The 13879-nt window shown below is 37.8% G+C and overlaps 1 protein-coding gene across 1 annotated transcript; it reads right to left on the bottom strand.

Moving 5' to 3' along the window:
- Positions 1–88: 88 nt before the first annotated feature.
- On the bottom strand, positions 89–13032 carry LOC6648375 (open rectifier potassium channel protein 1). The gene is made up of 7 exons (XM_002071386.3): positions 12393–13032; positions 7553–7710; positions 4034–4335; positions 3720–3971; positions 3512–3615; positions 3256–3403; positions 89–2629 (listed from the first exon to the last, which is right to left on the bottom strand). The coding sequence occupies exons 2-7, from the start codon at positions 7692–7694 to the stop codon at positions 587–589; spliced, it is 2991 nt and encodes a 996-aa protein (XP_002071422.1). The 5' UTR covers positions 7695–7710; positions 12393–13032; the 3' UTR covers positions 89–586.
- Positions 13033–13879: the final 847 nt, after the last annotated feature.

Below are 13879 nucleotides of genomic sequence, written 5' to 3'. Positions count from 1 at the left end.
TCAGATAGTTTAATTTATTTATTGGTTTTAAGGTTTTTGTTCTGTATAAATCTTTAGATAAATATTTATTTCTTTTTAATATATATTTATAAATAAAGTTCTATAGATGCGATGTTTGTATATAAGTGCGAATAATGGTTGGAATTTTCATATGCCTAGTTAATAATTATAATATTTTGTTCATATAAGCCCTTTTAACTGCTTTAACAATTATTATATCTACTAGGATAAGAATAAGCATAATTATATTTAATATTGGATAAGAAAACAAAACACAGAGAATAACTAGATTGTTGTGAATTCGGCAAAATAATATAGTTCGCAATTGCAACAAATTAAAAACGTTTAACAATTAATTAACACCAAATTCTACCTCATTTTTTTACAAATGAATTACAAAGCGGATTCCACAACAATCTCAATAGATAATTCTACAAATACTTAAATCGAATATTTATATGGTATATCTATATATGTATGTAAATAGGAATTTCTACTAGGAATAATATTTGGACTTAAGGCTTCAAGGGTTTAAGTGGTCAAACAGGTGGTTGAAAGACGAGAATATTATTTCTTGAGAGAACATCTATGTATCTTGGTTTGGTCCAGAGCTAGCTCCAGCTCCAGGACTACTAGCTGCTGGCATGCTGCTCTTTCGCTGAGCCTGGGAGATCTGCACAATCCTTGACAGCGGCGAATGAGTGCTGCTTGTGCTGGGTCTAGTGGGGGAAGTGAGCGGCAATAGACGCTCATCGGATGCAGTTGCACCGCCTGCGGTCATACCAGCTGGTGGCGAAGTGGGCGACAATTCGCGTGCCAATGGCGAAGGTCGAAGCGAAAGGCGACGCTGCAATGCCGTCTGTGATGTTCCGGAGCTGGACGGTATTTCAGGGCTACCCATCTGACCGGGGTTGCCACCGGGAGGTGGAGCCTGACCGGGAGGAATCTGCAATGCAGTAGGACGCACACTGAACCGACGACGGAACTTACTGGGTCCGAGTGCACTTACTCCTGGAGCCGGTGAACTGGCCATAATCGGCACCTGGTTGACGGCTCTCTCAGTGTAGCTGGGTGGTGGCTCTGGCATGGTATTGGCACCTGGCGACATGGTGCCCACAATGGTGGATCGACGAGCGTATAGACGATTAGCGGCTGCTGCCTGCAGCGAACGCGTCTGATCGCCAGCAAAGAGCGAAAGGATGGGCGGTAACTGGGGTGGATCTAGGCCAGCATTACCCATTTTCCGTTGCTTTTTGCCGCCCTTCAAGGCCATAGCGGCGGATTGCTTACTCTGCTGTTGCTGTTCATCCAGCACTGCATGGGTATGTACCACCTCCAGAGCTCTTATAAGATCCGCTATGGTGGTCTGCTCCAATACATCCATATCCTTGTCCGAGGTCACCGAAAAGATACTCGAGCGCCGAGGCATCGAGTTGGATGTCACTGTCGATTGAGAAGTGGCCGCCATGGCCGGGAACAGACTGCCCCGACGCGCGGCTACTGCGGCCATGGCCGCTGAACCGGAACCGCTGGTGGCGAGACTGCCACGACGCATTTGCATCTGATTGAAGGCAGCTGCAGTGGGTGGATACATGCTGCCACGTCGATGGTTGGCACTTATTGCCGGATTTTGGGTGTAAATGGACTCGCGTCGTCGTTTGCCGGACACCTGCTTGCGCTGATAGGCTCCAGTGATGCCTCCATTGGCGGTTGCCTGCGAATTGAGTGTGGCCTGGGACTCGGCGTCGTCCAATTGGAAGCCCAGATTGGTCATACCATTGCGGCCATTGCGCAGATACGATTGACTGGCTGCCGCTGTAACCGTATTGCTGTAATAATCCAGAGGAGACTGTGCACGAGGTGGCAAAGCAGATGCCCCCTCCGGAACGGAGACCACTGATAGCTTTCGCTCCAAATCTTGAGAGGCTCGCTTGCGTTGGAACAGACGACGCAGGCCATCTGGCATTGAGAACTTTTTGACACGTCCCCCACTTGCCCCAGCTGAACCGTCGGCAGTTGCATCTGCCTCCACTTGGACCACATGGGGCTCGCCCTTGTCCTTGTAACGCATATTGAAGGCAGCCTGGATCTGTTGATTGTCACCGCTCCACGTCCATTCGTTGTGTGGTGCACGCAACGGACGCTGTCCCTCTCCCCACCGCGGTGGCTCAATATTAAAGTCCGAAGAAGCCCGAGCACGGGGACGCCGCGGAGCTTGCGTCGACGAAAACTCATTCATTGTCGAGAACGACCATTCGCTGGCCAAGATCTGAGAGTCGGAGAAGCCATGATAGCCGCCATATAGAGCTGCATCGTCAGCCTCCGGCGGCGGTGGTTTGACAGTGGCCAAAGCAGTTACCACCTTGGCCAGCAAATCGGTTGTCTGACGATAAGCCTCTGCCGTCTCGAAAGTCTTCTCGCGATCGAATTTGCTTAGCTCCGTATCGGAGTTGGCATGAACTAACTCGCCGGCGGCCTGCTGGCCCTGAAGGGCAGCCACATCGGCGCACACGGAGAAGGCTCGCTTGCGGCTTGGTATGGGAGCGGGCTCAATGCGATACATATCAAGTTCGGGACAGGAGGCGGAGCGAGGTAGCGTATAGGCCACATCCACATCGGTATAAACGGGCTGTGATCAGTGTGGAAAAAACAATTTCAAAAATGTTAGATAAATGCATAACTAGTGTATTGTGATTTATGTTCCGATATTGTTGTCATTGGTCAATGTCTTCAGTCTGCTCGATTGCGTTCAAAGTTAACTTACGCCATATCGTCTTCTCCGTAATCTCAATCTTAATCTTCTTGCTCTTTCTATTTCCCTTTCGACAAAACTGCCAAAGAACATACAAAAAGATACGCTTATCAGGTCAACGTCAAAGGACGACATAATGGAATCCCGTTTAGTCATTTGAATTAAATATATAGATCGTAAATGTATTAAATTTAGAACCCGATTAGTCATTGATTACACTTTAAAACAGAAATTTTCGGTTACGGACAATACAAGACGTTACGCATAAACGTTCAAAATTCATTACGTTATTTGTAACGGTAACAGACGTAATAGATTTGGCGACGGGGATTCACTTGAAATGAGTTTAGCTTGAAATGCATCTGTTTGGTTAATAAAATGTAGTTAATTGCTCCCAAAAGTGTCAAGTTTAAAGTAAATATTTAAAGTACTTTAAATGTTAGTTGTGTAGTTCATTCCGTAGTTATGGGATGCAGTTCTATAATGGATTCTTGTACACTTACCTTGACCTTGAGTATATATAGCTCATTTAGCAAACGCCTCAGATAGCCAACATCTTTGGTAACTCCAGTCCAAATGCGATTTTGTGTGGCCTTCAGATTCGATGATAGCTGCTGCTCCAAATGTGCAAGTTTCTTGCTCTGAAGTCCTCTATGGAAATGATAATGAATGATATTGCATGCAAGAACCGTGGGACATGTACATATAACCCAAATATATGTATAGACATGCTTTAAAATTACGTTTAACTAAACTTACCGTGTAATAAATGTCATAATCATGACCAAATAACCCAAAGAGAATATAAACCAGACAATGACAAAAATTTGATAGACCACAAACCAGCCACCAAATTCACGTGGCTAAAAATTCCAAAGAGATAGAGAGAGAGAGAAAAAACGGATTAATTCGATTCCTTCTCCTCCTCCTCCATGAGAGAAGATTAAAGGGATCCGCATCTACCCACCTGATTGGCACCAAATGTCGGCACATAGTCACCAAAACCAATTGTTGTGGTTGTCACATAGCTATAGTACAATGATATCGAATATGGCCAATTCTCGAAATATGTAAATACCCACGAGGGGAGCAATAGAAATAAGGCTATGCCCGGTATTAAAGCTATGAACACGGTGGTTATTAATCCCAATTGCGGTGGCACATAATGCATATCCGTTGACATTTTATATTTCTTATAACGTCTATATATGGCCTCAAACTGTAAGAAGAGTTTCGTTTTAACAATTTTGAGCTTATAAAACGAGTAATAGTAAATTTTACCGTGCGCCCAAAGTATTCTCCCAAGCCGGCAAAGAGTATACCATTAACGGGTATACCAATTACCGAATAGGCTATCATTATCATTCGACCAGCAAATGTTGTTGGCGATATATTGCCATAGCCGACAGTGGAGCATACGGTGAAGGCAAAGAAGAAGGCATGATAGAAGGTCCATGTGTATGGTATCTCATATTCATCATTGGTATAATCCGTAACCGGCTTTCCACAATAATCGCTAATCCTTTCCAGTATCTCATTTTGTGTACTAACATTTTTATCAGCCAGCTCATCTAATAGATATTCTAAAAACGAAAAAAACAAAAAAAGAAAGAATTTTATTTGTTGCAAAGAGTCTAAAAACAAAAGAAAACTTGTGTAATCCAATCGAGCGTAAAATCAATTCAAATTTAATTGCTTTGAACTTATATAGTCCGGAAGCATTTGCCCAAAGCCATTTAACCTTCTTCCGCCTTCCATGTCACAGACCGAATACGTAAATTTTTTTTTTTTGGCCAGAGTAAGGAAGACAGAGAGAGAGAGAGAGAGAGAATAGCCCTGGCCTCCGTTTACCCCGATGTTACGAGAATCGTGCGACTTTTTACACTATTACTCGTGATCTGATCTGATCTCTGACGTTGTAATGATCATCAAGATCATGATCATGATCAGGTTGATTGAAATGCGACGACTCGTCAACTTGTTGACTCGACGCGTCGTCCGCCGTTGATGTTGAGTGACCTGGCCACATAGTGCGATATTTATCAAACAAATTAATTCACGTCCGCAGATCCACAAAGCAAAGCTTTCATACGATTTATATGCATTTACATATATACATTTCGATTTCATTAAACGTCACGATTAAAGAATTCCCCTAATCCAGGCTAAATATTTCGTGTCAAGCTCAATGAGAGTTTATCTAAATAAACTTAGAGATCTATGATGAATTTGATTAATGACTTCTACATTAAATCAGAGGACTAGGCCTACTTTTTTTGAAATAGATCGAAAATAGGTTTTCCATTTTGCATTTATTGGGTAAAATGCTTTCTATTAATGTTTTTATAACTTATAAACTATATATTTCATTAATGAACCTCAATGTAAAAGTCGATCTACCCAAATCCTTTTATCCGTCCATCTAAAAAAACACCAAGATCTCAAAGACTTTTTTATCTAAAGCAGAAGCAATTGTTACCTTTTTTTTTAAAAAAGTAAAGTACTTTTCTCCTACAAAAGTTGAAAGTTTTTTTTTTTTAATCGAAAAATGTTTTTAGATTGATAATATATTGCGGGTCATCAGATTAGCACTCTCTCCATTAGTGCTGATTATTTTCTTAACAATTCAAATGATTGTCTCACTCATATTTAATAGAATAGAATAGAATAGAAATTAGAATAAAATATATTCCGCTAAACCGACGAAAAGTAATGAAATAAGTTAATGGAATTTTGGTCAACATTTTAATGACGAATTGTTAAGAAAAAGAGAATAAAAAAGTGAATATTTTTGAAAGAATTCACTAGATTAAACCAAAAGTCGTGGTTTGATCGTAAATTGAAAAAGTAATCAATTTAGAAATATTTGCCAAAGTAAAACTGATATAGTCAAGGATCTAAACAAATAATAAAGAGGGTGAAATTCATTAATGATTTAGAAAATATGCCACATTGTTGAAGATTGTATAAGATAGCGCTAACATAATGGCCAGTGGTGTCTGTATATATGTAGATATCTTCTCATGTTTCTTTCTTTGTAATTTACAATTGATTAAGGAGCCACGACTCCGATTCAAGTGAGTTCATTATACTCCATATTCTAAGGTACACACTATGGTCATGCACAATGCCATCTGTTAAAGCGACTGCAAACTGCAATCATTCAATAAACTAACTAATCTTAAGCCTTGTACAAATGACAACAATTTTTGAGAGGTTTGTAATCTTTTGACGAATTGCATAATTCAATAAATGCACGGACTGATTTAACTAACTAAAAGTAGGGACTCTGGAATGACAGAGAGAAAGAGAGAGAGAAAGGGAGAGCGGTAGCTATTCACACTTATCTGGAGGAACGATCATCATCATCATTATTATCATTGCCATCATTGCTCTCAACGGGGCACAATTGTTGTGTGTTCGGGGCAATTTCACTATATCTCTCATACGTAAAGTAGTCAAGTGAATGCCTTGGTACTTATAATCGAGCCTTTATTGCCGGCAATTTGTTTAATAGAAGTCGATCATTATCTTTGAACAACAAATTCTTGTAAATCCTCTCTTACTCTCCCAAAAAAAAAAAAAAAAAAGAAATAAGAAAACATACATAAGTCGAGGTCATAAAATAATCTAGTTTTGCTTGATGATAAATTAATTCAATTATTTTAAGCTTTAAATGACCTTATGCTTTAGACTTTAGATCTATTTACGACTTTTCTATACCAAACACTATGGAGTGAGCTATCAAAAGTCGAATATCACACGTTTCGATGGACACTTGAATGTCATTTATATATGTATATTATATTGGTATTTATACACAAGTCTTGGGTGCTTTTGGGTATTATTTAGTTTTAAGTAGTTAAGACAAAAGTCCATTTGTGTCCAGTGGCCAGTGTTTAAAAGCATTAGGGGTATTATTTATAACTAAGACCCCCCTCATATAAGAGGGCTCAGCATATCAGACTATTGTTAAATCCTCATATCGATCCCTTGATAGTTCATTTTAAGTTCATGGGGATATATGTATGTATGTACTTATTGTAAATTACTTCGTAGTCAAGTTTTTTTGCTATCTTAAACGTATTCGTAATCGTAATCGACCTACCGATCGACTGACAGAACGACAGACCAACCGACCGACCACATTGCACACGTCTTGATCATGGCTAATTAGAGCATTTTTTATAGGTTTATTTATGTATACAATTAACACATTTTATATGCTATTTAAATTCAGTTTCAAATTTATTGCAATGGGAATTGAGAGCGAGAGGAAGGCATATTCGAACTCGAGGTAAAAAATAAATCCCCCAACTCCCCCGCACTTTTAAGTCTGGACTTGATGTACACACAAATTTTTGATTTAACATTTACGCACGTTTTGTGTGCAAAAAAAATAAAAATAAGGGAAAGGAAATCGGGTATCAGAAATCACAGAAATAACTACAGATCTCGAGCAAAATTCATCACATTTTTTTTTTTATTTTCTTTCTTTTTGCAAGTCGTTTTCATTGGGTTTTTTTTTTTTTTTTGGAGTGGGCGTTTTAATTTAGAAGTGACGATTAGGGCCATTGTAGGTCTGTCTATATAGTTTCGATTTCGTGGCCGACTATTTAGTTTCGTATCAAAATCACATGCTTCACATATGTGAAGAGTTTGTTTTTTCTTTTCATTTCTTTCTTTTTATGTTAGTTAATTGTATCTATATCGAATTAGTTATCATGTGAGAGAGAGAGAGAGAGAGGGTAATGTTGGCATTATTATTTGCTATTTTAATAATAATTAATATCTTTTTACCATTGATGGCGATGCGTTCCTTAAGCTCTTCAGCGCGTGCCTGTTTCTCTTCACCGTGTTCGATGTGATAGTAGATGGCGGCTCCGAACATTAAATACGATATATAAAAGATAAGCAGTAATATCCAACGATTTGGCGACATGCTCCTCCTCGACACACTGCAAGGATAATAATGCCCGAAATGATACGATAATTACACGACGAACACGACACGAGATCATTGGAGTAAGCTAAATTGTTTGTTTTGCCCTCGATCGTTGTTTGGCTGGTAGTTGTCTTTTTTTTCCCCTCGATACCTAAACACTTTTATTATTTATGGTCTAATCGAAGCTTGATTGCGATTGCTCAAGTGCCTGCTAGTTGTCTGGAACACAGAAAGCCAAAAAGCAAAAAACATAGGAAAAAAAAACAAGTCAGATAGCCGCTGCTCTACCCTAAAATCAATCGATCTTATGAACAAACTGATCAAACTCTAACGGTAATTGCATTATACTTATAGGGGCTCTGGGATTCGAGATTGTTTTAACCTTTAGAGTTTTTCAAATAACAAAAATTCACGCGCTTCTTTGCTGTCAAATGGGACAGGAGAAGACAATGAGTTACCTACAAACCCGGGAATTGACTACGGGGAATCGGCAGCTACGTCAGCTACGTCATTTAGCTAGATCTGGCACCTATTGACATTTCTAATCATATCGCCAAGGCGTATTATTGCTAATTTCTATGATGTGTTGTTATTGCTGTTGTTGTTGCTGTCGTTTTGTAAGAACCAGTGCAAAGTGATCCGACAACGATTAGCAACAGATCGGTCTCCGCCTTCGTCTTGTTCTCTATCTCTGTCTGTGTTATCTCTGCAACTGTCTGGGGGAATAATCCTAGGGTTAGGCATCGGGGTCGAAGTGAGTGTTTGGTATCGATGTCACTTTCAAAGTCTAATGTGCCTAGGTGAATTCAATTAGCAAATATCGCAAATCGCAAAGGTTTGACAACTCTTTCAAAATTGGAAATGGAAATGGTAAAAAATAAAACTGAATTCGAAAACCTCCTAATTATAATATATAACTTAGAACAAACCCATTTAACATATCCTTATCTAAAGTGATCGTTACTTTTATGGTTAGCTAATCGTGCTTAACGATTAAATTGTAACTTGACCAATGAATTCCAAGTGTTTAATAGGGTTTAAAATATGATAATTAGCAATCAAATTGAAATAAAAAACTGAAACACAGTCTGAGGAAAATCGGTGAAATCATTAACAAAATATTTCGAAAAAGTTAATAATACATATTTTATATTTGATTTTGCCTGCTCTACGTTCTCTACTCCCGACCTAGAGCTGGCAAAGTCATATGTTTTGATAAAATTTAAAACGTCTGACAAGAATCAAAAGTTTCTAAAATTCTCAAAAAACAAAATTTGGAGATAATACTTACATATTATTTTTTTTTTATTGAAAAGTAATCTTTAAATTTGCTTCAAAACCTCAAAAACTTAAATTTTTTGTAATTAAAATATACAAAAATATATATTTACTAGAAACCCTGCCACGCTTCGCTGTGCCCGCTTTTAAAAAATTAAAATTGCGACTATAATTTGAGATTTAAACTATCCTATCTCTCAAGTTAGATCGAACTGCACATGGTGTGCGAATTTTATTATAATCGGTTAAGATTTATATATGTATATTAAGATTATGTTTGAGTCGAAAATGTCTTTTGTTTTACAAATTTTCAAGTGTTTAATATCATTTTAGGTATTTGTAATCGATTGAAAATTCAGCAAAATACAGCCTTTGTTATTTAGAAAAATTAATCAGAAATGCGATTTTAAAAGTAATCGAAAACCCTTAATTTGTTGAAAATATTACTATGCCAATTTTTCAAAATTTATGTCGTTATTTATTATTATTTATAATAATTATTTAATAATAATGTGAAATAAAATGAATGGAATGGTGATCTTTTAGTTAAAGATTGCATACAGAGATTTGAATAGTTCATTCTACTATGGCAAAAACTTTACACTCTTGACAAAATATTTTTTAGATAGGGTATCAATCAGCAATCTTTCTCTCTACCTGCAGTCCGTTCCCCACTCATCGTGTCGAGACGGCTTAGTCAGTTCAATAATTTTTAGTTATAGCTATTTTCGATAAGTCAACACTTTGCAGCGACTTCTTCTTTACAAATATCATAAAGATAATTGCTTGTTAGGCTTTAATTAGACCACATTGAGGTAGTTCGCGTCATCGGGAACCACCGTCACGTGTTGGCACATGGACTTTAGGCACTACCTTTAGGTGACTACTTATAATGATGAATCCCAAAACATCATCAAAGTTCTATTTCTATTTCTAACTAATGTATCTACCTTTCTCTCATTACGTGACAGATTATTGATGTACTTCAAGTAGCTCTAGTGATAAGAGAGAAGTAAAAACAAATAATTTCAAATTACTAATAATTATCAATTCTTGTAGGTAGTTGAATTATCTATGAAATACACAGTTTTTGCCCACAGAAATAGTCGGCCTAAAGTGGCATTTGGCTATTGGTCTATTGGCCTATTGGGTATATGGGTATTGGGTGCGTTCCTCGGCGATGACGGCGACAGCGGTGACGACGATGACGCCGGTGCCCCGTTCAATGGAAGTCTTTTCAATTTATTGTGTTTCATTTTGTTATTTATTTTAAACAAACATTTTTTGATGACGCTATTTGCGTTTTGCAAATACTTTTTATTCTCTTCTTTATTTTTCTGGGCTTGTCTAAATCTATAAAATGGAAAATTCTGCAAAAAAAAAAAAAACCAACCAAAAACGGGCGCAACGTTTGAAAGATAATGAAGGGTGAAAGGCGAGTTTTGGCGAATTCTACATAATCTGATAGGAAATTTACCAGACGGCAAAGTTTCTTTTGTTAGACAACTGGTGGCCCTTTTTATAATAATTGTTATCGAAAATTTATTTCAATTCTTGTAGTCACCCACGCAAAAAGCCAATAGAAAAATATTTGGAAATTTTTGGTATTGTTTTTGGTTTTTTGTTTAATTATCATGTAAATTAAATGAATCAATATTTGACGTCAAATCAAAACATTTTATGGTGTCTATGGAAAACAGAACATTTAATATGATTGTAAAAGTTTACTAATTTTATTAAACAATCGATAAGGGTATGAGAGATCTCAATGGGAAGGGAATTGTGGGGTAAAGTGAAAAAAGGATATGATGTTTTGTTGTTTGGCGGGTGATCTCAACAGTTTAAACTGACGTGCAGAATCAAAACAAAAATTTGTTGCTTTCTCCTGATTCTCAAATATATACATATGTATGTATGTGCATATATATATAGTTATGTAGAACAAAATTAATAAATAAAAAAATATTTACATACAAGCAACGCTAAATAGTCGTATAATCAATAATAAAATAAAAAAAAAAAAAAATAAAAAATAGCAGCAACAGCAAAATGAACACGTTTAGTAAATAATCATAAACGGGGCAATGTCGGCATAGTGACGCAGCTCTCTTGCTCTAACACGCTCTCTCTCTCTCTCTATCTCTATTTCTGTAAACAGCAAACTATCGATTGCTGCTGATCCTTTTGTAGTAGCACACAAAAGGATCAACAACAATCGATAGCGATTCTTTGCTTTGCAATGAGTTAGATCTACTAATAAGTGCTAATGATGACATTGTTTTACAACCACAACCATTTGACACTCCTCTAGCAGCCCGAATGATTAATTGAATTGACAATCTATCAATGTTTTGTATTCTGTCAAGTCTTCATCAGCTGATAAGGCTATTCCACACGTAGGCCCCCCATTACAGTGACAATTAATTAAATAATAGTTATTGACAATATAAATTGGAGTGGGTGAAGGAGGGCAGATTCTTTGATGATCGTTCAACACATTGTTTATATGAAATGCGCAAGGATCCTTTCTACGATATGAACCTTTTGAATCGAATGAAATATGTATGAGAAAAGTTTCTTCAAGTGTATAGAGATACACCAGCAGTTATGCAAACACTGTGCGGCATTTAAAACAGTTTGTTTTCTTGTTTTTTATTAATTAACAATATTAACTAAATGCAATTCATTCACGAATCTAGACAAAAACAAAACATCAGAAGCCGCCTGCCATAATTCTTCTCGTATTTATATGGCAGACAGTCAGTCACCAAAGTAGAACAGATCACTGAGATTAATGAGATTGATTGGAGTGATTGTATTAAAAAATAATTCATGTAATCGCTTCCTTAATGAAATTGAAGTGTACATAAGGTACATATGTACATATATGTATGTAGATACATACATAGGTAATCAGTATTGGTATTAAATAATCACTGATTGCAATTTACTCTTGTTATATGCCCCATTGTGATAAGAAGACGGACAGACAACAGAAATCGAGTGACCACAACAGAAAGAAACATTGTGATAATGTTGTTTACCCTCTACCTACATATAAATCTGGCACATCGTCACACTTGATCAAAAATTGATGGAATAAGCAGAGAGACAGATAAACAGAGAGTTAAAAATCCTTATCCATGGGGAAAAACCCACATTCATTATGGTTAATTCACTTGTTTGCAAAAACAACGATTTTCTCTGATATTGCATTTCAAAATTATTTTTGGAAAGTTAAATTTTAAATAAACCGTCGGACGAATCACGGACAGACGTGTTTTTTCTTGGCCTGTTTAATTTATTTTAAAATTACATTTTTATATGATCCTGGCACTTTTAATCAACGATCGTAGGGCAAAACAATTTTACGCTTTTTTTTTTTAAAGGTTTTTCGCATCCCCGGTTGATACTCACATTCACAAGCCACAAAAACAAAAAATAAAACAACCAAATAATAAATAAACTTTCTTTTAGTAATAGTTTGTCCGTTTTACCGTTACTTTTGCACAATAGAACATCAAGTCGACGATCGCGTTTGATTTTGTAAACCGTTATAGACACTGCCGCTGCCGTTACCGTTATGTTACACGGCGCCCACGGTATTGAAACGCTGCAGGCCACGAATTGACACTTTTTTTTATATTGACGGTGATTTTTAAATAAAATTGCTCTAAGCTCACGTCCACGTTTCTGTGGATTCTCTGCCGCTGCTAGAGTCTCTGCCTCGCGGTTCGCAGTTGCAGCGCTGCTGCTCTAGAATTATAGCGTTTTTCCGTTTTCTTTTTTTAATTCCGGAACCGGAATTTGTAGTTTTATCTTTTGATTTTTGAAAAGCGACAAGGAAGCGCCTCAATAGCCGGTAACGGTAAACTAGAACCGCACACAACTCCGACTGACTCTGGCTGACTGACATCAAGCGACTTTTCCCACCTCCTTTAACTGCCGTTCGTAATTCTTATGTGAGTGTGTTGGGAGGGGGAGGGGGCGTTTATGGTGTGCGAAAAGTGCGTATGTATGTGTGTGTGTGTGTTTGTGTGAGTGATCTCTAATCCCGAGCTCACTCACTATGAGCTTCACGACGACAGCCCGAAATCACTCAAAGAAGACACCGTCAACATCGACTTTGACGCAGACGTCGACGCCGATGCCAACGCTAACGCCAACGACAACGTCGCTGTGAGTGTGCGCGCAAAAATTGTGAATCCGCCGACAGTGATTTCAATTTCAATTTCCTCAACTGCGATGGCAACAACTCAGTTTGAGTGAGTGGGATCGTGTCAAACAACGCTCCATTATATCCACCTAGCAAACCAACCCACCCACCACCACCGCCACCACCTACTGATCGTCCACTAACGCGATTCCGCACCAGACACCATCCCGAGTCCACAATTTAAACTATTTCAACGGTTTTTGCCTGGCCTGGCTACTAACTAGCATTAACATTAACTAAACGCAGTGTCGATCGACAAAAGACAACTACGCCAAGTATTGCGAGCACTTTTCAAATCAGGCCCTCACCCCACCACCCTCCCAAAAAAAAATATATCACCCCAATGCCAACCCCAGCCCCCTCTCTATCGCTCTCTTTCTCTCGTAGGCTAACAGAGATATTCGAGTAGTACGTTGCTACCAATTGAATGCGTTCTTACAGTGAAACAAACTAGGCAATGTAGAACGAATTGATCTCAATTTAGTAACGGCTGTCTGCTTTGTTAATTTGTTGACTTATTTCTAAGAATAGAAAATAATATTTTCGATATTGCCACAATTACCAATAATTTATTGCAGACTGAAGATTTTCTTAAGATCTTAATAAATACTTACTTAATAACGGATCATTAGAACTGATGATCCCAATTGTTTGCCATATTAGACCACTGTGCGCATTGATTTTGGGT

The sequence above is a fragment of the Drosophila willistoni genome (genome assembly GCF_018902025.1).
Source record: "Drosophila willistoni isolate 14030-0811.24 chromosome XL unlocalized genomic scaffold, UCI_dwil_1.1 Seg141, whole genome shotgun sequence".
NCBI classification, from domain to species: domain Eukaryota; kingdom Metazoa; phylum Arthropoda; class Insecta; order Diptera; family Drosophilidae; genus Drosophila; species Drosophila willistoni.
The sequence above is the reverse complement of the archived record's forward strand: the minus strand, read 5'-3'. Positions and strand labels throughout refer to the sequence as shown.

Excerpts from the sequence above, each read along its gene's own strand:
- LOC6648375 (XM_002071386.3), bottom strand. The coding sequence starts at position 7,694 with ATGTCGCCAAATCGTTGGATATTACTGCTTATCTTTTATATATCGTAT. Across the intron at positions 4,336-7,552 it reads GGAACGCATCGCCATCAATG|AATATCTATTAGATGAGCTG; the intron begins GTAAAAAGATAT and ends TTTCGTTTTTAG. Across the intron at positions 3,972-4,033 it reads GAGAATACTTTGGGCGCACG|TTTGAGGCCATATATAGACG; the intron begins GTAAAATTTACT and ends CTCTTCTTACAG.